This window comes from Saimiri boliviensis, chromosome 14 (genome assembly GCF_048565385.1).
Source record: "Saimiri boliviensis isolate mSaiBol1 chromosome 14, mSaiBol1.pri, whole genome shotgun sequence".
NCBI lineage: Eukaryota > Metazoa > Chordata > Mammalia > Primates > Cebidae > Saimiri > Saimiri boliviensis.
Window position 1 is genome coordinate 59483017 of NC_133462.1, and position 21349 is coordinate 59504365.

At 44.0% G+C, this 21349-nt stretch overlaps 1 protein-coding gene across 1 annotated transcript; it reads left to right on the top strand.

Moving 5' to 3' along the window:
- Positions 1 to 13284: 13284 nt before the first annotated feature.
- Positions 13285 to 20431, top strand: IL24 (interleukin 24). Its single transcript, XM_074385713.1, has 7 exons — positions 13285 to 13441; positions 16469 to 16550; positions 16768 to 16960; positions 17737 to 17799; positions 18883 to 19041; positions 19386 to 19460; positions 20348 to 20431. The coding sequence occupies exons 1-7, from the start codon at positions 13285 to 13287 to the stop codon at positions 20429 to 20431; spliced, it is 813 nt and encodes a 270-aa protein (XP_074241814.1).
- The last annotated feature ends 918 nt before the right edge of the window (positions 20432 to 21349 follow it).

Consider the following 21349-nt stretch of genomic DNA (forward strand, 5'->3'; position numbering starts at 1 on the left):
TATACAAAATCTAATTGTATTTCCATATACCAGCAACACACTATTGGAACTTGAAATTTAAAAAATTTCCTAATTACAATAGCATAAAGAAATGAAAATACTTGGGGATAAATTAGGGACAGAAGTTTCAAAAGATCTCTAATGAAAACTGCAAACCATTGCTAGGAGAAATTAAAGATGATCTAAATAATAAATATATACCATATTAATGGGTTAAAGGATTCAACATTATTAAGATGTTCTCTCCAAATTGATCCATAAACTTAAGGCACTCACAAAATTCCAGTGGCTTTGTTTTAGGTAAATTTTATAAACTGATTTTAAAATTAATGTAAAATGAAACATTTAAAATGGCCAGAATAACTTTTCAAAAGAACAAAATTGGAGGAATAACATTATCTGATTTCCAATTTATATAAAGCTATGGCAATTCAGACAGTACAGTATTGATGTAAAGACAGAAGATAGACAAATATCAATGGAACAAAACAGAAAGTGTTTTTTTTTTTTTGTTTGTTTGTTTGTTTATTTGTTTTTGAGATGGAGTCTCACTCTGTCACCCAGGCTGGAGTGCAGTGGCATGATCTCAGCTCACTGCAACCTCCACTTCCCAGGTTCAAGCCATTCTCCTGCCACAGCCTCCCAAGTAGCTGAGACTACAGGTGCATGCCACCACACCTGGCTAATTTTTAATTTTTTTTTAGTAAAGATGGGGATTCACCATGTTGGCCAGGTATGGTCTCAGACTCCTGATCTCAGACGATCTGCCCTCATCAGCCTCCCAAAGTGCTGGGATTCCAGGCATAAGCCACTGCGCCCGGCCAGAAAGTCTTGAGAAGACCCAAGTATATATGGACAATTGATTTTCAACAAAGTACAAAGGCAATTTGGTTAAGATAAAATAATCTTTTAAAGAGGTAGTGCTATAGTAGCTGAATATCCAAACAGCAAAAAAAAAAAATAATAATAAATAATAATAATAATAAATAAAAAAGCAAAACAACAACAGCAACAACAAAAACCCTTGGATTTATCCCTCACTTCATAATTAAAACTTAACTAAAAATGGACCCTGGATCTAAACGTACAACTATACAACTTCTCAAGGAAAACCTTTGTGACTTTGGATTAGTCAAAGATTCCTTAGACATGATAGCAAAAGCACAATCTATAACAGAACAAATTGATACTCCAAATTGATACTCCATCAAAGTTACCAATTTCTGTTCTTCCAAAGACATATAAGAAAATGAAAGATCGAAATGAAAGATATGACTTGTTTTGGTATTAGATTCCTGTTATCATTTTAAAGCAATTTTATAGTCTCCTGAAACAGACTGGTAAAAACTGGGATTAACTACAGTATATTTGGTTGTTTCTGTCTGGGTTACTATTATGAACACTTTATCAGGTAGTTGTCTTTTAAAAATCATACAGTTAAAGGGTGAAAAGTTGCTTGGAGTTGTCTGGCCTCTCTGATCCAAGCTGTTTTTCATTAGGAAAAAGTATTGAGTGTAGCACAGTGATACATAAAAATAAAATTAGCAATTGTTCACAATAGCTACCTCTTTCATTTTTTTTTTTCTTCAATATTAAACAAAAAAAAGCAGCAGACAGGGGAATCTCTCTATGTTGCCCAGGTTGGTATCACACTCTTAGGTTCAAGGGATCTGCCTGCCTTGGCCTGCCTAAAGTGCAGGTATAAGCCACTGCTCCCAGTCAATAATAGCTTACTCTTTCTAGTGCTTACTAATGTATCCAGCTGTCTTCTTTGCGCTTTGTATTTTCTCATTTAACTCTCATAAATACTTACGATGTAGGTGGTATTGTTATTTCCACTTCACAGATGAGGAAACCGAATCAAAGAGGAATCAAGTAATGTATTCAATTATTTTAATAATTATTCAAGGTCACATAGCTAATAAGTTGCAGAGCCAAGAATACAAACACGGTGTGACTCCATAGTCTGCAGGTTTTCCAGCACACTGTACTGCCTCACAAGTATTTATAGCTGGAGTCAGAGATCTGGGATGAATTCTAGGTAGTTCCATTTTCTAGTTCTATCAGCTTAGGCAAACCATCAAATTTCTCTTTGCCTTGGTTTTATAATCATAAAACAGATATAATGATATCTGCTCTGTCTTATAGGGTTTTTGTGGGTATCGAATTGTAAAAGTACTTTGTAAAGCATTATACAACCAACTGGCTTACTGGACTGAGCTGAGATTCTCCTGCTCCCTGTCTCAAAGAAACGCAGCCTACATCACCGCTTCCCCTACAAGTATTTATTTGCCACCATGGAATTACAGTGCGACTGAAGAACTTTCTGGGGAAAAGGCTTGAACTCTGTTCACACTTGGGATTCAACACTCACAGACATGGCCAATAGATCAGAGCAGATAGAATCCAGATTACAGTGGGTTAATGGCAATCCCTACCCCTTCAAGATGATTCACCCTGAGAAAGAAAGGAGTGTGACATGGTGGGCTGTGCTCAGGAGCAGGAAACGATGTCACTGATATTGATGAATTCCAGTCCCGTGTTACCAGAAACTCCTCCAAACCAACCACTATGGAGGTCTGTGGGCATCCTGGCGCCAAGAAGGGCTCAGAGTGTACACTGAGAAAGCAGCTTCACTGAACTCTTTGACACTTTGGACTCAGTCTCCCTATTAGGGTGAATGTGACCTTACAACATTTTTTGGCAGGAGCAAATTAGCACTGAGAGGCTGCTGGGGAGAACCCTCTTCTCACCACCAGTGGAGGCATACATGGAGCTTGCAACAGCTGGCTCAGCCAGCCTTGAAAACACAGACTGCTTCATGGGCTTAAAAGAAATGTCCCTTTGGGAATTCTCAAAATTCTAGGGACAGACTCTGTAAGAGCCTGCTATGTTTATATAAGCAGATGGAAACACAGAACTTCAAGATTTTTTATTTCTAATTTTTATTCACAGGCTGTGGAAATGTGAACATTCAGGTTATGCTGTTCCAAATTATTTTTATTATTTTATTGTGGGAAAACAGAATTCAGTCAACCAGCATCAAGCAACAAAATCCACTTCCTTATAGGATCATCTCTCTGGGCTGGGAAGAGGGATGGTGACCTTTCAAGGCAGGGATCACTCCACAAAGGAAAACACCCTTTCTTCATTTTCACAAGTAACTCATTTTCCAAGAGGATATTTTTTGCAAGTTGAAGGTGGAGTTTAAATGGAAAGCCCCACCCCCTGCTGCTGGAAGCAACTTCTCCTCTTCATCCTTTCTTTGACTTTTGATGCTTTCCTGGATCTGATTATTTAGTGTGGGCAAAGGCTGGAGATGAGAAGCCAAAAAATAAGATCTCAGTGTAAGAACCCAAGTCATTTTGCATTTTAAGTACCATATGTAAGCTTTTTCAGGGACACAAACTCTAGTCGTTCTTATTCTGGAGCAAGCTCAGACCTGCCAGTCCTTAGCCTGCCTTTCTTTGCCAGTTTAAAATCCATGTAGTAAGTGAGTGTGTGTGCTGTGAGTCTTGGTGTGTAAGAGCATGTGTGTGCATGTGTGTGTGGTGGGGGGCTGTTGGCTCATCCTAAACTTTTTACTGGCATCTTAGGCTTCTGCAAATAGAAAGTCCTCTGCATCAGGGGTCCCAAACTCCTGGGCCGCAGACCAGTATCCATCTGTGGCCTGTTAGAAACCAGTCTGCACAAGAGGTGAGTGAGTGGAGCTTCATCTGTGTTTACAGCCACTCCCCATCCCTTGCACTTCCACCTGAGCTCTGCCTCCTGTCATCTCAGTGGCTGCATTAGATTCTCATAGGAGCACAAACCCTATTGCGAACTATGCATGGGAGGGATCTAGGTTGCACGCTCCTTATGAGAATCTAATGCCTAGTGATTTGTCACTGCCTCCCATCACCTCCAGATGAGGCTGTCTAGTTGCAGAAAAACAAGCCCAGGGTTCCCAGTGATTCTACATTATGGTGATTGGTATAATTATTTCACTGTATATTACAATGTAATAATAATAGAAATTAAGTGCCCTATAAATGCAATGTGCTTGAATCATCCTGAAACCTAACCCCCCGACCCCTGTTTGTGGAAAAAATGTCTTCCATGTAACTGGTCCTTGTTGCCAAAAAGGTTGAGGACTGCTGCTCTCCATCGCTCCTACCAGGAACAAAAGACACTTTTCTGCAGGTAAGTTTTCAGTCTTCCATCCGTCATCCCTTCTAGAGCTTTCTTCCCATTACGTGACCCCTAAATGAACTGAGCAGCCAATTGCTAAATCCCAAAGTGGTCAGCATCATGCTATAATCTGACCTCACCCTGCTGAATGCATCATTAACTCTGTGTTCAGTGAGAAAGCAATGCTTTCCATTAAAGAAGGAATTTGAGAATCTCTGTGACTTATGAGTTGATTAATAGCATATAGAATCACAATTTTACCTATAGCAGAGTCTAAATTCATTGAACTTTGTAGAGCATTATCTGTATCTATAGCAGGCTAAATTCGTTTCCTCACAGCAAAGTCTAAATTCATTCTAAACACCTTTAAAGTCTTTATTCTGAATACTTTAAAAGTGTTTAGAATCCTTCTCCCTTCTAACATCCCCTCTGCACTAAGTTAGCCTAAGAGATGCTGTAGTAGCAAACAATATCTTAATGTCGCTTAGCAGCGTATTGCAAAAAGAGTTATTTCTCACTTATTTTACATATGGAATACATGTAGTATGGGGACTCTCCTCATCATGGATACTCAGGGACAGGCTGCAGGAAATGCGACCATCCTGTAATGATTATAGCATCCTATAATGCTGCCATCTCAACATGGCAGGGGATGAGAGAGTGTGGATAACTGTGTGCTGGCTCTTAAATGTTTCCTCCAAGCATGACACATGTTTCTTTCACTTACACTTCATTGGTCTAAACAGCCACAGGGGACACTGAAGTGCAATTTTTCTGTGTTCCCAGAAGGTGAAGACTATAAATGCGATGGAACAACTGCAATGTCTATCATACCTTTAAGTGGATATCCAGCCTAGAATATCTTCAGGTTTAAAAGTAATCCTGTGGTGATATTAACCCGCCAAATGCAGATTTCAAATCATCCTGAACACTTCTCACATCGAATATCTTACTCACTATTTGTTTATTCAACAAGCTGCTACAGTGTGCTGAGCTGTGTGAGCAAAAGAGAGGCACATAGGATCTGTTCCTTTGCCCTCCCATGATCTTAGCCCAGGAGAGAAAGAGAGAGAGAAGACCGAGTGCCACAAAAGAAATTGCTACCCTGGTTACAGGTGAGAGAAATTCCCTGTAGCTTTGGGAATGGCTTCAAGGAATTGGCCTTGAAGTACTGTTAAAACATTTAATGTAAGTTTCAACCTCTCTTTCTAAATTGGTGGGTGTAAAATTATTTTATTCTCTTTTTGCAAATACAAAATAGCTTAAAAATGAACGTAAAAGCCTGCCAAGCCTGTAATCTTATTCCTTCAAAAAGGTGTGTGTGTGTGTGTGTGTGCATTACACATATGCACACACACATATATATCCTTATGTACATAATTATGTATACATATACACATATATGTATACTTATACATACATGTACATGTAATCTGCTTTTGACAGTCAACAACATATTCCATGTTTCTATGCTAAGGTGATAAAGGGTGGCTAGTGTTTGGCTGGTGCAAGAACATTTCAGATCCAGTTGAACAGAGGAATGGAGGTGAAGATGAACTGCTCAGTTTGTCTGGCATCATGGTGTCTGGAAGTGTGAAAGACAGAAAGCTGGGAAGGTGAATGGATTGAATGTGCACTGCCAGGTTGGGGAATTTCAACAATTTTCAGTGGACAATAGTGAAACTAAAGATTTATTTAAATTTACAATAATTTTTCTAAAAGCCTTGCATTTTGTATAAAACTTGGAAAATACAGATAAGCTCTAGAGAAGGAAAACTCCCATGATCTCACCACTCAAAGATAATCTTGTTAACATCTCAGTATTTATATTTCAAAATCATTTTTGACACTCGTGCCCATTTTATCTTTTACAAAAGTGGGATCCTACTGTATATGCCATCTGTAACCTGATTTTTTTAAATCTAAAATTTTATAAAAGTTTTTTAAAGAATATAAATATAAATTATTTTGAGTGGTGGAATAGCATTCTATTACATGACTTTTACCCATAGAAATAACCAATTAAGGACAACACACAAGGAAAAAGCAATTTAATTATCCTCCTCCATAAGTACATTTCCTTTACCTGGTTTTGAAATTAAAAATTGATTCATGAACATTTAATGAACACTAATTTCACTAACATATACATTCTGTAAACCCCTCCAACCCACACAGCACATCCAGCAAGTTGGATGGGTGGGAGGGGTTTGCAAAAGTAGAACAAAAAGGCAATGAGTGGTGGGGAAAGGAGGGAGGAACTTTCCTTATCAGAAACCAAAAATGATTTGGGGGCTGAGGAATAATATGATCAGAGGTGTGCATTTGGAAGAATCTCCTAAATGAGGGAGAGGGATTTTAAAGAGGAATGAGACTGGAAGAGAGTCTGTAAGATGGACAAGATAGGAATCATTTTCCTTCTTGGACAGAATGAGGCAGGTGGTACAGAGAAAGGAAGTGGCCTGTTCAAAGTAGCAGGATACGGCTGCTCTAGGGATGAGACTATGATATTCTCATTATCAGACCCAGAACTCTGTCCTGTGCTGGCCTCATTGCAGATTACAGAATCTGTAATTCCCTGGCTTTCTATGTCCAGATGGATGGTCATGGCATCACTTTATGGGATTTTACTCTTACACTGGGAACACATGCAAAGTGGATTGGTGTTTAATAATGCCATTGGATGCAGGCCATGTCTCACAGTCTGTGGCCATTGCCTGAACAAAAATGAGAAATATTTGGCAAAGCTCTATGGGCAAATAGCCTGCAAGGTAATTTGACCTTGTACATCATTAGATTTGTGAACCAGTCTAATTACATAGTAGTAATTATACTACTTGACTCACACCAATACTTACCATCACCAAAAGTGTGAGCTTTTTTCTCACACTAACCAATTCTCCAATTCTTGGTGGACACCAAGTGGGTTGCTACAACTCAATTCAAGTCTGACACTATTTACCACACTATCTGACACAGACAGCATCTGATCCTATGGGTTAAGGGTTCAGTCTCACAAGACTGCTCCCATTTCAGACACCAACCACACATCCCAGTCATCACCTGTGCTTCTGACCAAACAGCTATAAATTGGAGGTTCCTGTGCCACTGTCTTCTGGTTTGAGCATATGCTAGAATGGCTCTCAGAACTCAAGAAAATAATTAACTTATTAGATTACCAGTTTATTATAAAAGGATACAACTCAGGAACAGCTAGATGAAAGAGATGCTTTGGGCAAGGTATGGAGAAAGGGGCACAGAACATCCATGGACTTACACATGTTCTCTGGGGCACCCCCTCCCAGGACCTGCACTTGTTCAACCCAGAAGTTCTTCAAATCTCTTCCTTTAGGGTTTTTGTGGAGTCTTCATTACATAGGCATGACATTAAATCACGGGCCATTGATCAATGACTCAGCCTTCAGTCTCCCTCCTCTTCCTGGAGGTGGGACGGGGTGATGGGGGGGCTGGTGGAGTGAGTAGGGCTGAAGGCTCCAATCTTCTCATCTCAAGGTTGGTTCCCTGGCAAACAGCCTCCATCCCTAGGCTATCCAGGAACCCCCAGCTGTCAGTCATGCATTAGCATAAAAAAGACACTATCACTGCTGAGATTCCAAGGGTTTTCAAAGTTGCCAAGAAAGGGAGAGGGTTAGGTCACATCAGCTAAATAAAATTACTATTACAAATGCTTACTAAGCTCTTGTCCTGTGCCAGGTTCTGAGGGGAATTCTGAGATGGATAAAACTCAGTTCTAGTGCCCAGGGAGTTCATAGCCTGGTGAAGCAGCACAATCACAGTGCAGGGAAGGATCACCTGGGTGCCATCAAAGAAGAGCCTGCAGCACTTCTGGGAGCACAGGAGAGGGGAGATTAGCACTGTCCAGAAATCTGAAAACCTCCTTGTAGGTGTAGAGAATGGATTTCGATAAGAGGAAAGGGAGGGTCCTATTTTAAGAGTACAGTAGTCCCCTCTATCTGTGGTTTCACATCTTCTGATTTCAATTACTGACGTTAACAGTGGCTTGAAAATAATTACATATAAAAAATTCCAGAAATAAACAATTCATAAATTTAAATTTCATGCTGCTCTAAGTAGCGCGATAAAGTCTTGTGCCATTCCGGCTCTGTCCTGCCTGGGACGTGAGTCCTCCCTTCGTCCAGTGCATCTGACTGTCACAGTACAGCAGTACTTATGTTTAAGTCATCCTTATTTTACTTTACCACAGCACAAGAGTAGTGACACTGGCATATTGTTATAATTGTTCTATTTTATTATTAGTTATTCTTGTTAATCTCTTTCTATGTTTAAACTTCATCATAGATATGTATGTATAGGAAAAGACATCGGAGACATGGGCTTTGGTACCACCTGCAGTTTCAGGCATTTGCTGGGCGTGATCCACTGATCAATGGTCTCAGAACGTGTCTCCCATGGATTAGGGGGTCTACTGTATTGACTCTGACAGATGCCTGAGAAGGGGATGTTATTTCATTCATGTCGGAACCCTTTTCCTGTCTCCATTCTTTCTTCCTCTTTTTTTTTTTTTTTTTAATGAATGGGAGGTTCTTATGTTGCCCAGGTTGGTCTCAAACACGTAGCCTTGCCTCCTCAAGCGCCAGAACAACTGGACTGAGCTATGGTGGCTTCCTCTTTTTTCCTTTTAAAAACATTCTCCTTCAGAAAACAAAACAAAACAAAACAAAAACACCGCAACCCTGGATATATAAGAGGCAGGGGGCAGGGTGACACAGGGGAAACGAATCACAAGCCTTTACTTGGATCTACTCAGAAGACTCTGTAACTACCATTCCCCCAACATGTACCATGCCATATATTTATTTGAATACTCATGTTCTTGTGACTCAAAGTGGGTGTTCTACAGGCTGTTGGAGGTACAGGATCCTGACTCTTGGGAGGCAGTTGCCGTTCAGAACTGGCCTTCTCTTGTGGTTCTTTTTTCTGCAATTGTACTGAAGGCTTGGCTTAGAAAGTTGAGAGCCTGGCCCTTCTCCCCTCCCCATTCCCGTCTGCAGCCCTGTGGGATCAGTAGCACCCTAGGTCCCCTTGGGAGCCCTGAAGTTGTATTTAAATAGCTTGTTCCCATTGATTTCCATGAATTATTACATGAAAGAACAATCAGTGGTTCTCTCTCTTCTAGCAGCTTCCAAAACCACCTTCTCTTTGGTCTCGTCCAGTAACTATGTGGATGCCTAATGTGGAAGCAACGAGTGTCTCCAGCAAGCACCCTTCCTGGCTTTATTTTTGCTGGTGAATGCCTAGTCAGGCTTCAAACTTCAGATCAAATGTCACTTCCATCGGGAAGCCTTCCCACACTGTGCCAGCACTGAGGGAGATTCTGCCTCACCTTGGTGTTACCACAGGCTCCATGCTAATGGCACCTGTCTTAGTTTGTTTTTGGTTGCTTATAACAGAATACCTGAAATTCAGTAATTTATAAAGAAAAGGAATGTATTTCTTATGGTTATGCAGGCTGGGAAGATCAAGGGCAAGGAGCCACATCTGATGAGGGCTTTCTTGTTGGCAGAGACTCTGCAGAGTTCCAAGGTGGCACAGGGCATCATATGGAGAGGGGGCTGAGTGTAATAGCTCAGCTTTGCATTCTTCTTCTTATAAAGCCACCAGTTCCATTCCCATGATCACCCATTAATCCATGAATAGATTAGTCCATTTGTAAGGGCAGAACTCTCATGACCCAATCACCTCTTAAAGTCCTCATCTCTCAGTACTGCCACACTGAGGATAAAGTTTCAGCATGAGTTTTGGAAGAAATGTTCAAACCATAGCAGAACTCATGGCACAGTGTTGCCTTTTATCTGTCTGCAAGTGTATCTCCACTCTACTGAGTCATTAAAGCACAAGGACTGTGTCCTAATTTATTTTAAAATCACATTTAAAATACATAATTTACATACCATAGAGGTTATCTGTTTAAGTGTACAGTTCAGTTTTTTGTAAACAGAGACAGAGAGTTGTGCAACCATCACCATAATCTAATTTTAAAACATTTTGTTACTCTTCAAAGAAACACTGTATTCATTAGCACTCACTTCCTTTCCTCCCACCTGCCCTATCCTTAAATCCCAGCCCAGGCCAGCCACTCATCTATATTCTGTTTCTATAAATTTGCCTTTTCTGGCCATTTACATAAATGTTTTCATAGTAATTAATTTTTTGTAAGCTTATTCTGCCATTCAGTAGGTGCTTAGGAAATGTTTGTTCAATGAATGAATGAATGTACCAAAGATTGAGAAACTGCTCAGAAGTGTGGCACAAGGGAAAGAATACCAGACAAAAAGCCAGAAGACCTGCACTCTAGTCCTGGTTATGCCATTTATTTATGTGACCTATGGGAAAATCACTTGACATTTCTGACTCTCAGCTTTCTAGTCTGTAAAGGAGGGATAATGATAATCTGCCCTCCTTATTTCAAAAGTTGACAGTAAGTGTCAAGTGAAAAAAAAAGCATTTGGAAATATTTTGCATAGCTCTAACCATGCTGTATAGATGTAAGAATAATTTATGTTTATGTTTACTCTCATCCCCTGAAATGTCTATAAAAATAAATCACTCATTACACCAATGGCACAGGGGAGAAGGACGAATGACAAACGCCAGTTTAAGGGGATGTCCGCTCCTGCAATGACTGCAGTTAACTCAGGGAGAAGAGCTAACAAACACTCTGGTTATCCCATATCCATTACCACACGCATTTCCCAGCCAAATGGGGAGATAAAAATCTGTTTTCGAATGAAAATTTAACTCAATTCACTGGAAGAAAAATGACGATAAAGCTCCCTCTTATCTTTTTGCTCTCAGGAAACTCTAATTAATATGTGAATTAATTCTGTTTTGCAGGGCCTTTGCATCCATCGGAAAGAGGGGAGGTTCAGGTTTAAGAGTGACCTCTTTATTGCCCCACACAGAAGTGGAAGTGGAGAAGGAACTCTGGTGAATGGTGGCTCAGTCCCTTTCTCTCCCTTTAGGTTTAAAGGACTTTGTAGGGGATATGGAACGTAAGTAGATTTATTTCTCAAATGTGAAATTCAGGCTCTGCAGAGAGATATACAGGACAGAGACGGCATGAGATTATTGGAATAAAACCTCTGAATCTAATGAGTATTTTGGAGAAAAAATCAACAGCCTTGTATGTGAAGATTTACCTTTAGATATACTTTTCTTCTACCTATTATTTCTGTAAAACTCCCTAAGTTCCACCCTTTCATAGAGGTTAGTAGAGCCACAGACCTTGGTCTGGTCCAGGAGAGAGTTTGGATTAAAATACACGAATCTGGACAAGAGGACTAGCCCCACTTCCTTCAATCTCTCAAAGTCTGAGACTTGGGGCTTCCCCAGAGGTGGGCCAGTGAGCCGGGTCTCCCCACCATTCCCACCTGGTGGCCTCTGGCCACTGCCTTCCAACTTGCCATCGTGTTTTTCCCACTCCCCTGATCATCTTATCAGTCTACTGCTTCCCTTCCCAGTAAAGGTTATGTTCTTCTCTTTCTTTGTTCCTGTTCCAGCTGTTTCCCCCATAGCCACTGCTTCCTTCTAATCCAGGGTTGCTTACCTTCAGCATTTACTGACCTTAGGTCATATAATTCTTTGTGATGAGGGGCTGTCCTGTGCCCTACAGGCTGTTTAGCAGCATTCCCAGCCCATTCCACTAGATACCAATAGCACCTCCCAGTTCTGACAACCAAAAATGTCTCCAGACATTGCCAAGTGTCCCCTGAGTATGCAGTCACCTCACTGAGATCCCCTAAACCAGTCCCTCCTCCTGTCACTTGGAGCTCTTCCTGATTAAGCATTTACCGTGGAGAAGACACTAAGTCTTTCATGAGTTTTATGCTGATGTTTCTCAGAATTTAATGTACATAAGCATCACCTTGGAAGATTCTTAAATGGCATATCCTAATTCAGTCATTTTTTGGAAGGGCTTGAGATTCTACCTTTTATTTAGTTAGTTTTTTGAGACAGGGTCTTGCTCTGTCTCCCAGGGCAGAATGCAGCGGCAAGATCATGGCTCACTGAAGCCTCAACCCCCGCAGGCTCAAATGATTCTCCTGCCTCATCCTCCCAAGTAGCTGGGACCACAGGTATGTGCCATCACAACCAGCTAATTTTTACATATTTTTGTAGATGGGGTCTATGCCATGTTGCCTAGGCTGACCTCAAACTTCTGGGCTCAAGCAATCCTCCCACCTTGGCCTCCCAAAACGCTGAGCCACGGTGCCCAGCCCAAGCTTCTACATTTCTAACAAGGTCCCAGATAACGCTGTTACTGCTGGCTCATGGACCACACCTGGCAATCAGAGCTGCAGGTCATTACATCCTCATGGTCTTATGAGGACTCTATTTCACAAGTGAGGAAGCTGAGACTCAGAGGGCTCATATGTGGCTCGATCACATTTTGAACCCAGGTGTGCCTGCCTCCAGAGCTTGTGCAACTAGATTCTCAGTTGATGTTGGGCCAATGTCCCTGGGTTCTCTCCTTGCCCTTTCTTCTCAGGTAATGATGCTCTGATAAGCTCATCGGAGGTTGAGGCCCAGGCACGTGTTTGCCCAAACTATCCATGTTTTGATTCCTTCCTCAGACAGAGTGAGCTGCTCATGATCCCAGGTGTATCCTGCGGTCAGCCAAGGTGTATCCATGACCTCATGCCTCTGTTCCAGCCTGCCCTGTAACAGCTCATCCCTCGTGCCTGCCCTCCCCGCCTATTTGCAGACGGCAGTCTACAATTGCAGCTGCCCCCGGGGCTCGTTTTCCCTCTCAGCTTCCTGCCTTAGCTGTCTCCTGCCTCCCACTCATCTATTACTCCAGCCCTTTCACCTGGTCTTTTTTTCTGTCTCATCACTGCCTCTTGACATCTTTATCTCACGGTAGTTAGTTAGGGGTTCTTGGTAATGCCCCAAATCCTCACAGGGGAAAAGAGAGTGTGCTGTGGGGCTGTGCCTGGTTCTGGAGGGTAAGACTCAGGCCCTCCAGGAACAAAGGATTCCTGCTGGTGGCAGGTATAGCCGAGCAGGCTGCCGGCCAAGGATTGCATAGGAGCATTTTGTTTGCTTAAGAAAATAAACAACACGGAGTACGAGATGGACGGAGCGGGTGTGGTGCCAGAGGGGTTGGGAAGAGCGTGCCACGGGCCTCTTCTGTTCACTCTCTTCTCTTCTTTGATCTCCACTGAGCTGGAGGAGGTTATCCTGTCCCTCACGTCACATCCCTACTTCCGTTTCTCATGCCTGGACCCAGGTTGGGCAAACTCTTCCTGTAAAGACCCAGCTAGGGAATATTTTAGGCTCTGTGTGCCATATGGTCTCAGTCACAACTACTCATCTCTGCCTCTGTAGCACAAAAGCAATTAGTGACATTATGTCAACAAACGGGCTTGGCTGTGACCCACGAAAACTTCATTTATGGATACTGAAACCTGAAAATACTGGCTTTCTTTTGATTTTTCCCCCTAATCATTAAAAAATGTAAAAACTTCTCTTAGGTTGCAAGGTGAAGCCATTCTCAGCTTAGCAATGGCAGGATTTGGCTTGTGACCTACAGTTGGCCAATCCCTGATTCCCAAATGTATTCCTCAGGGATGTGGGCAAACACTTATGGGAAATACTGGATGAAACAGAATTAAGAAGCATCAGACATTTCCAGGACGGGCTAGCACATGCCAGGCCTCTCTAACTGACCTCATTAGGACTCATTTGTTCCATGGAGAATCTTGCAAGACAAGAATTCCTCAAGCCTAGAGTCTGAGGACTGCACTTTGGGAAACATCACTCTGCTCAGTGCCTCACTGGGCACATGGTGGAGTCTAGACCTGAGTGCCTTGCTAGCTGGAGATAGGGCCAGAGCTCTTGACTGCACTGGCACGCTTGGCATATCACACTGTCTGTGTCCCCTGAGTGGTTCAGAGCCACACATGCCAAGACTAGCCCACCAGAGCTCCAGGGCTCCCAGCTTTCTGGGCTTGTCCATGTATACACTTCCTTATTCTTCCTGGTTTCCAGAACCTAGGGTGACACGTATTTTGGTTGAGTGATTTAACCCTAGAAACCATGGGTAGCTGCATGTCAGGGAACGCTTCTAAACTTCCTGGCCCTGATGGGTTAAAGGAGATGTCCTTACAGGTTATCTTTCTCTGTGGACTACTGTCCCAGCATGAACAGGGCATAATGATGAATTATTTTGAATTATCTTTGATAATAATTTAATGAATTATTTTTGATGCATAATTTTGAATTATTTTGACAGTAAGGAGACTCGTGTGTGCTGCACAGTAATAATGTATTTACATGTGTACAGTTTACCAATCATCTCTGTGTTGATTTTGCATTTGTTTCTTACACTTGCCCTTGGGGGGAGGTGGGACGGATTTCTAAGAAATTTATACATGCAGAGATTGCAGCTCAGAGAAGCTAATAGACTTGCCCCTGCCCATACAGCCAGTGGCAGAGCCTGAACTCAGACCCAGGTCTCATCTCACCTCAGGGGCTGCTTTCCGGATCACCCTATTGTCTTAAAGTGAAGGGTGACTAGGCAATTAAGTAATACTCTAGGAAAGCATGACAAATTTCCCTTTCTCCACCTCCCTCTTTTTCCTCCACCCCTGCCCCCTCAGCCCCCATATATATGCCCAAATCTCCACAAACCTTGCTTGCCTGCAAATTTTTACTTCTGAAACAACTTCCGTGGCTGGGACAGGAACCTTTTACCCATAGCTACGTCTCTGATTGGTGAATGGTAAGCGTGCCTGTCTAACTTTTCCCTTCTGCAAAAAGAACCAGTCCCCTCCAGAGAGCGAGCCCTCAAGCATCACTTACAGGACCAGAGGTGAGCATGGGGGATTCTTGGGTACTTTTCTTTGAAGCACTAGACTTCTGCTTTATTTGTGAATGGGGGTTGAGGCTGGGACGGCAGAAGTCAACTTTTTCAGTGTGGGTGTAGGGACAAGACATGACTGCAATGAGGAGCTGCTTTCGCCAATTTAACACCAGGAAGAATTGAGGCTGCTTGGGAGGAAGACCGGGAGGAACGTGAGACTGAGAGATGAATTTTCAGTAGAGGCTGCAAAGCCTGTGGAGCTTAGCTGGGCGTGGTGGCTCATGCCTGTAATCCCAGCACTTTGGGAGGCCAAGGCAGGCAGATCACTTAAGATCAGGAGTTTGAGACCAGCCTGGCCAACATGGTGAAACCTCGTCTCTACAAAAATACAAAAATATTAGCTGGGCATGTGTTTTCAATATTTTCAGATACAAAAATCCTAGCTACTCAGGAGACTGAGGCATGAGAATCACTTGAACCTGGTAGGCAGAGGTTACAGTGAGCCGAGATCACGCCACTGCACTTCAGCTTGGATGACAGAGTGAGATCCTGTCTGAAAAAAAGAGCCTGTGGAGTTTGAAAGAACAGAATGAGAAGACATTGAGGGAGATACTGAAGTACAGCCCCTGCCCCTCGTGACCTCTAACCCAGGGTCGCCGCCTCCCTAGCCCAAGTGCTGGCAGAACAGGGTCTTCTTTGTTCTTCTTCCCAGTCTAGGGGTGGGAGACAGTTCCTTCAGGTGTCAGACCAGCGCTTGGAGTAAGAAAGGTTCTTAAATGGTTTGGAAAGAAGTACAAAAGAAAGGGAGAGAGTGGGAAAGGGAGGGAGCAAGGAAGGAAGGGAGAAAGGGAGGAAAGGAAGGAGGGAGGAAGGAAGGAAGGAAGGAAAGAAGGAAGGAAGGAAGGGAGAGAGGGAGGGAGGGAGGGAGGGAGGAAAGAAGGGAAGGAGAGAGGGAGGGAAGGGGCAAAGGGCAAAGAAGGCAGGTGGAAAGAAATTCTCTGCATCCGTTATAATAAATACATAATGGCATTATGTTCCCCAGCTTGGAGGCTCTTCACACAGTGCTTCCCAACTGGCCCTTCAGAGGAAGGCTTTAGAGATGATTCATCTGGAAATCTGAGATCTCTCTCTTAATTGGTTACTTAAAAAGTGAATTCTTAAACTCAAGAGTGAGTGGTTACTGGAGGTGCAGGACTCGCCTGTCCTGGCCTCTGTGCTCCTCCCCGGAACCAGGATTAATCCCACACTCCCTTGTGATGAGGAGTGAGGGACAGCCGTCTCCTGGGGAGGAGAAAAAGACTTGCCTCCCTATGTGTGCCTGGTGACTTAAGGGCAGAACTTGTACAAGCACACATCTAGTTCAACTCTGTTTTCCTGGGTTTGGACTCCCCAGATGTGGCACATTAGAACCTCCCATTTCTCCACTCTTCTCGGTCAAATTCTGACTCACAGGTTTGAGGCAAGAGAGAACTGTGATGGAGGAGGAGGAGGTGCAGGCCGTGTGGCTGTGGATGGGCAAGGTGGGGAAGGGCAGGTGGAGAGATGGCAAGACCAGTGGCCTCAAGTTGGAGGGGCAGAAAGCCCCCTGCCTCACCCCAGTGCACCCTTGGCCACCAGTTTGCAATAGTCTCAATTTTCCCATTCAGGAGCCCCAGGGATTGGCCCGGGCAGACCCTCAGAGCATTTTTCCAGGGCATATCACTCTGGGTCAGAGGACCTGCCTCAGGAGCTGCCTCCTTTTCTTTCAGCAGACCCTCCTGTCCACCTTTGCTGGCGATGGCCTCTCGAATACAGATGGCTGCGCTCATTTGCTTGAGTCTCCTACTTCTCTGGAGCCAGGTGCCAGGGGCCCAGGGCCAAAAATTCCAATTTGGGCCCTGCCAAGTGAAGGGGGTTGTTCCCCAGAAACTGTGGGAAGCCTTCTGGGCTGTGAAGGACACTATGGTGAGTCAAGTGCTGTTCTGGACCCAGCCATGGGGGTTCCGGTGGGCAGTGGGTCCAGGGGCAGAGGGAAGATGCTATTTTATGATTCTGGAGCCCTTTGCAGCTTGCTAATCAGTTTCCCATATAATAACTCTGTGAGTCCAGAAGGCACCACAAGCCCCATTTACACATGAGGAAACTGGGGCTCAGAAAAAAATGTGACCAGTCTCCAGTGACATAAACAGAGCCTAAGGGAAACCATGAAGAGAGCTAGATTCATCCAGGCTTTGTCCTGAATGGAGTCATCAACTCTAAATCTGAGAACCAGAATGAATGGCTGGGCGGCGGAGGAAGCTCCGACGGCGAGAGGCAGCTCTGGGGTGCCGGCTATCTTCCCTCACACCCCGCTTCCTCACCATGTGGAACATGGAGCCAAAATCCTGTCCACAGTGGTCCTTAAAGCGGATAGGCTTATTTCCTCCCATCTCAAATGACCAGAGGCATCAAACAGCTTCCTTGTCGAATCTGTGTTCAGGCTCTAAGAATTAAGAAGAAATCCTGGGACTCCATTTGCTTCTTGGGGGCCAAGCTTAGTCATTTTCATGGCGGCAACTTCGTCTCCTTTCGCCATAAGCCTGTTCAGCACAGCCTTTCCTGGGTCCTCCTTTGGTCCCTCTGGCCTTTGAGATCTCACAGACTGGATAGATTTAGGGGTCTAGGGAAGCAGCACGTATTTACAGCACTGGTTTCTATACAGATCTCTAACCTGGAAATATCTTTTCTTTCTGTTTGCAAAGCAGGCTCAAGATAACATCACGAGTGTCCGGCTGCTGCGGCAGGAAGTTCTGCAGAACGTCTCGGTAATCCCACCTTGGAGATACCATGCGCTGTGGTTCTGTTCTACTATGGGTGGGAGTGCAAGGGTTTCTTAGGGGAGGTTGATGAAAGCCCTTCTCTTCTTCCCTGGACTGACCTTACATAGGATAGGGCCAGGGAAGTCAGTGTCTGGGGTTGTAGTATGCGTATGCGGTGGTACTGGGAGCAGGCGAGGTGGAGGCTTACAAACATCTTTCTCCATTTAGCCGGAGAATTACATATTTCTCTTTGACTTGCGTAGGCCCCATGGATATCTACTCAGGTTCATGGCCCCTCTTCCATCTTCATCCTTTTCTCTAGGTCCGCTTTCCTGGGTCCTCCCTTGGTCCCTATGGCCTTTGATATCTCCCGGACTGGATAGATTTAGGGGTCTAGGGAAGCGGCACAGATTTGCAGAGTTGGTTTCTATGCGGACCCCTAACTTGGAGACATATTTTTCTTCTGTTTGCAAAGCAAACTCATGACTAAAGATAATATCTAGCAAAAAGTTTCATCCTTTCTTTCACCATGGTCAGGTAGACTATGTTATCATGGATGGGTCATTATATCACCCATCTAGTGTGCATAAACCTACTGAGCCCTGAGCCCTGAAAGATGTGGTGCTTCAGGAGCTTGAGAGGGCTGGAGTGCAGTTGCTGTGTCCAAAGATATTAGTTTCACCTGATTTCTTCTGTTGTCAGCCAACTCTCTACCACCAAGTCCAAGTTCAAGTGCTTTTCAGGGTCTATCACATCCCCATAGCTGTTAAACAAGCCATGTGGCAGAGAAGAAAGATAATATTAACCAGATAGGCAGTCAGGAATCCTGGGAGCTCGGTTGTGTCTGCGACTGATTTACTATGTGACCTAGGGCAGGTCATTTCTCTCCCTGGGTCCTGGTTCCTTCTGTCAAAGATGCTGCTTTCCATGGCCCCTGAAAGGCTCCCACAGATCTAAGGTTCATCATCACCTCCTAGAAGATCCCTGTCTCTGCTGTGATTATCTTGTCTTGGGTGGCATGAGGGTCATTCCTCTAGGGGCCAGGGTGGGCAGTGGCCTTGACTCAGCAGTGACCCAGACCTTCCCCAGGCTGCTGAGAGCTGTTACCTTGTCCACACCCTGCTGGAGTTCTACTTGAAAACTGTTTTCAAAAACTACCACAATAGAACAGTTGAAGTCAGGACTCTGAAGTCATTCTCTACTCTGGCCAACAACTTCATTCTCATCGTGTCACAACTGCAACCCAGCGTGAGTGTCACAGGCTCTGGATACTGGCAGTTCTGGGTTCCAGTATAGGTCTCCTTCCAATCCACTGGGTGACCCTCTGCAAAGTCCTCCACCTCCCCAGGCTTCAGTTTGTTATCTGTAATTTGGGGATGACCGGTCCTGCCTAGCAGGATTGCTGTGAGAATTAAAGGAGGCAGCCCCTGTCACAAGGCGGGAGTTTGGTATTGGGTGCCTTGGGGATGCAGGATTCAGCCCTGGCCTCTCAGGCTTTGGGAACCCCTGTGGCATTGCCAGAAAAAGTGAGAGGGAGCTTGTATCTGCTCCTACCTAAAACTTGGCACAATTTCTTTTTCCATGTTATACAGAAGGAAAATGAGATGTTTGCCATCAGAGACAGTGCACACAGGCGGTTTCTGCTATTCCGGAGAGCATTTAAAGAGGTAAGGCCAAGAGCTGAGAGCTTCTCCATCCAGCAGAATAGACTAGGCTAATTGTCACATGAGGGCGCCTTAGAGACCCAGTGCAGCATGTAAGGCAGGAGACACCATCAGCTTTGCCCCAAAGCCCCCTGACTTAGCAGGAGCACAGGGATATTTGCAGAAGTACCATAAACTAAGTGATCTTTTTTTCTTCCAGTTTTCAAGTCAAAGTGCTTCTGTATTTCCTCCCTACAAGATGATTTTACTAGAGGAACTTTGCCTGTGTTTTGTGGGTACTTGAGCTGGGCAACTGAAGTCAGAAGAGAGGGAGAAAGAAGGGAGAAACCCTACCCCCACCCCATAGACATCTGCAGTATTTTTCCAGATGCTCAAATTGTCTAGTTGTGAAAAACAATTATGGGAAATTATACTGGCTTTTCCAAAATTATGACAATAAAACCCACATTTCATCCCTGGCTCCTGCTCAGAACACAAATGATTTTGATCACTTTTTGAGGAAGAGATGCATCAGCCTATAAATAAATGGTGAAGAACAATCACGTCTGACGGAGAGGGGCCAACTGGGCTCACTTCACCTACTCGGTGGATTCAGGTGGTGGGCCACACCCACCCCATACTGGAGTTTGTGGTCCCTGTTATTCGGGGTGCCATATGCTTTCCCCTTGTTCTTTGCCCACAATTACTCACTGTCCTGTTTGTCCTCACCCCTGAAGCAGACAAACACATGTAGATGGAGGAAAAGTGACAGGCAGGTGAGCTCATCAGAAGTCACCCAAAAGTGACCCATCCCATGGATCGGAGTCAGGTCTGTTTCAGGCATGGCAGGTTGGAAGAAAGACTATTCTCATAGCTAATATGGCTGACCTTCAATCCTCCCTTCCCTTTAGTTGGACATGGAAGCAGCCCTGACCAAAGCCCTTGGGGAAGTAGATGTTCTTCTGACCTGGATGCAGAAATTCTACAAGTTCTGAATGTCTAGACCAGGACTCCCTTCCACCTCCACCAGACCATTCCCCGTGTCATTTCAAACAGACTCCCTTCCTATGCTGTTCGCTGGATGCTTGACACCCTTGGTCATGGGTCCCATTTTTGGCCCAGGAATATTATCAAAGAACTCATTCTTTAAGCAGCTCCAGCGAGACTCAGGGAAGGTGCCTCAGGATGCTGTGGAGTCTACAGAGAAGATTCCTGTATTTATTACAACTCTATTTAATTAATGTCAGTATTTCAACTGATGTTCTATTTATTTGTGAGACTGTATGTTCCATGAAGACAGCAGAATATTGTGCCCCATGCTCCTCCTTTCCCCCTCATAATCCTTGCCAGAGTGTGGGGCAGTGGATGGGTGCTCACTAAGTACTTAATAAACTGTGGTCTTAATTTTTTTTTTGCCTGTCTTTGGATTATTGAAAAACAGAGAGGGATGCTGGGATGTAAAACTGAACTTTAGAGAATGGAAATCACACTGTCTTCTGATACCTGCAGGGACAGAGGATTGGTGGCATGGGGGTGTGGGGAAGAGACATCAGTTTGAAAAGTACATGATAAAAGATAAAACGTGGATTAAAGTGCCCAGCACAAAGCAGATGCTCACTAACATTTCATTTCCCACCCACACTCAACAGCTTACCCCATCATCCCTTTCCCTTGGTGCCCTCCTTTATTTATTTATTTATTTATTTATTTATTTATTTTATCCTAGTCATTCTTCCCTAACTTGCCACTTGAGTGCCAAGCTGACCTGCTGATGATGACATTGCACCTGGATGTACTGTCCAATCTGTGATGACACTCCCTGCTAATAAAAGGCAACACAACTCAAATCTGGCAGCCTTTCTTTTCTATTTCTGGATGGATGCCCAGTGAGACTGTGTTGTATAGCCAGAAAG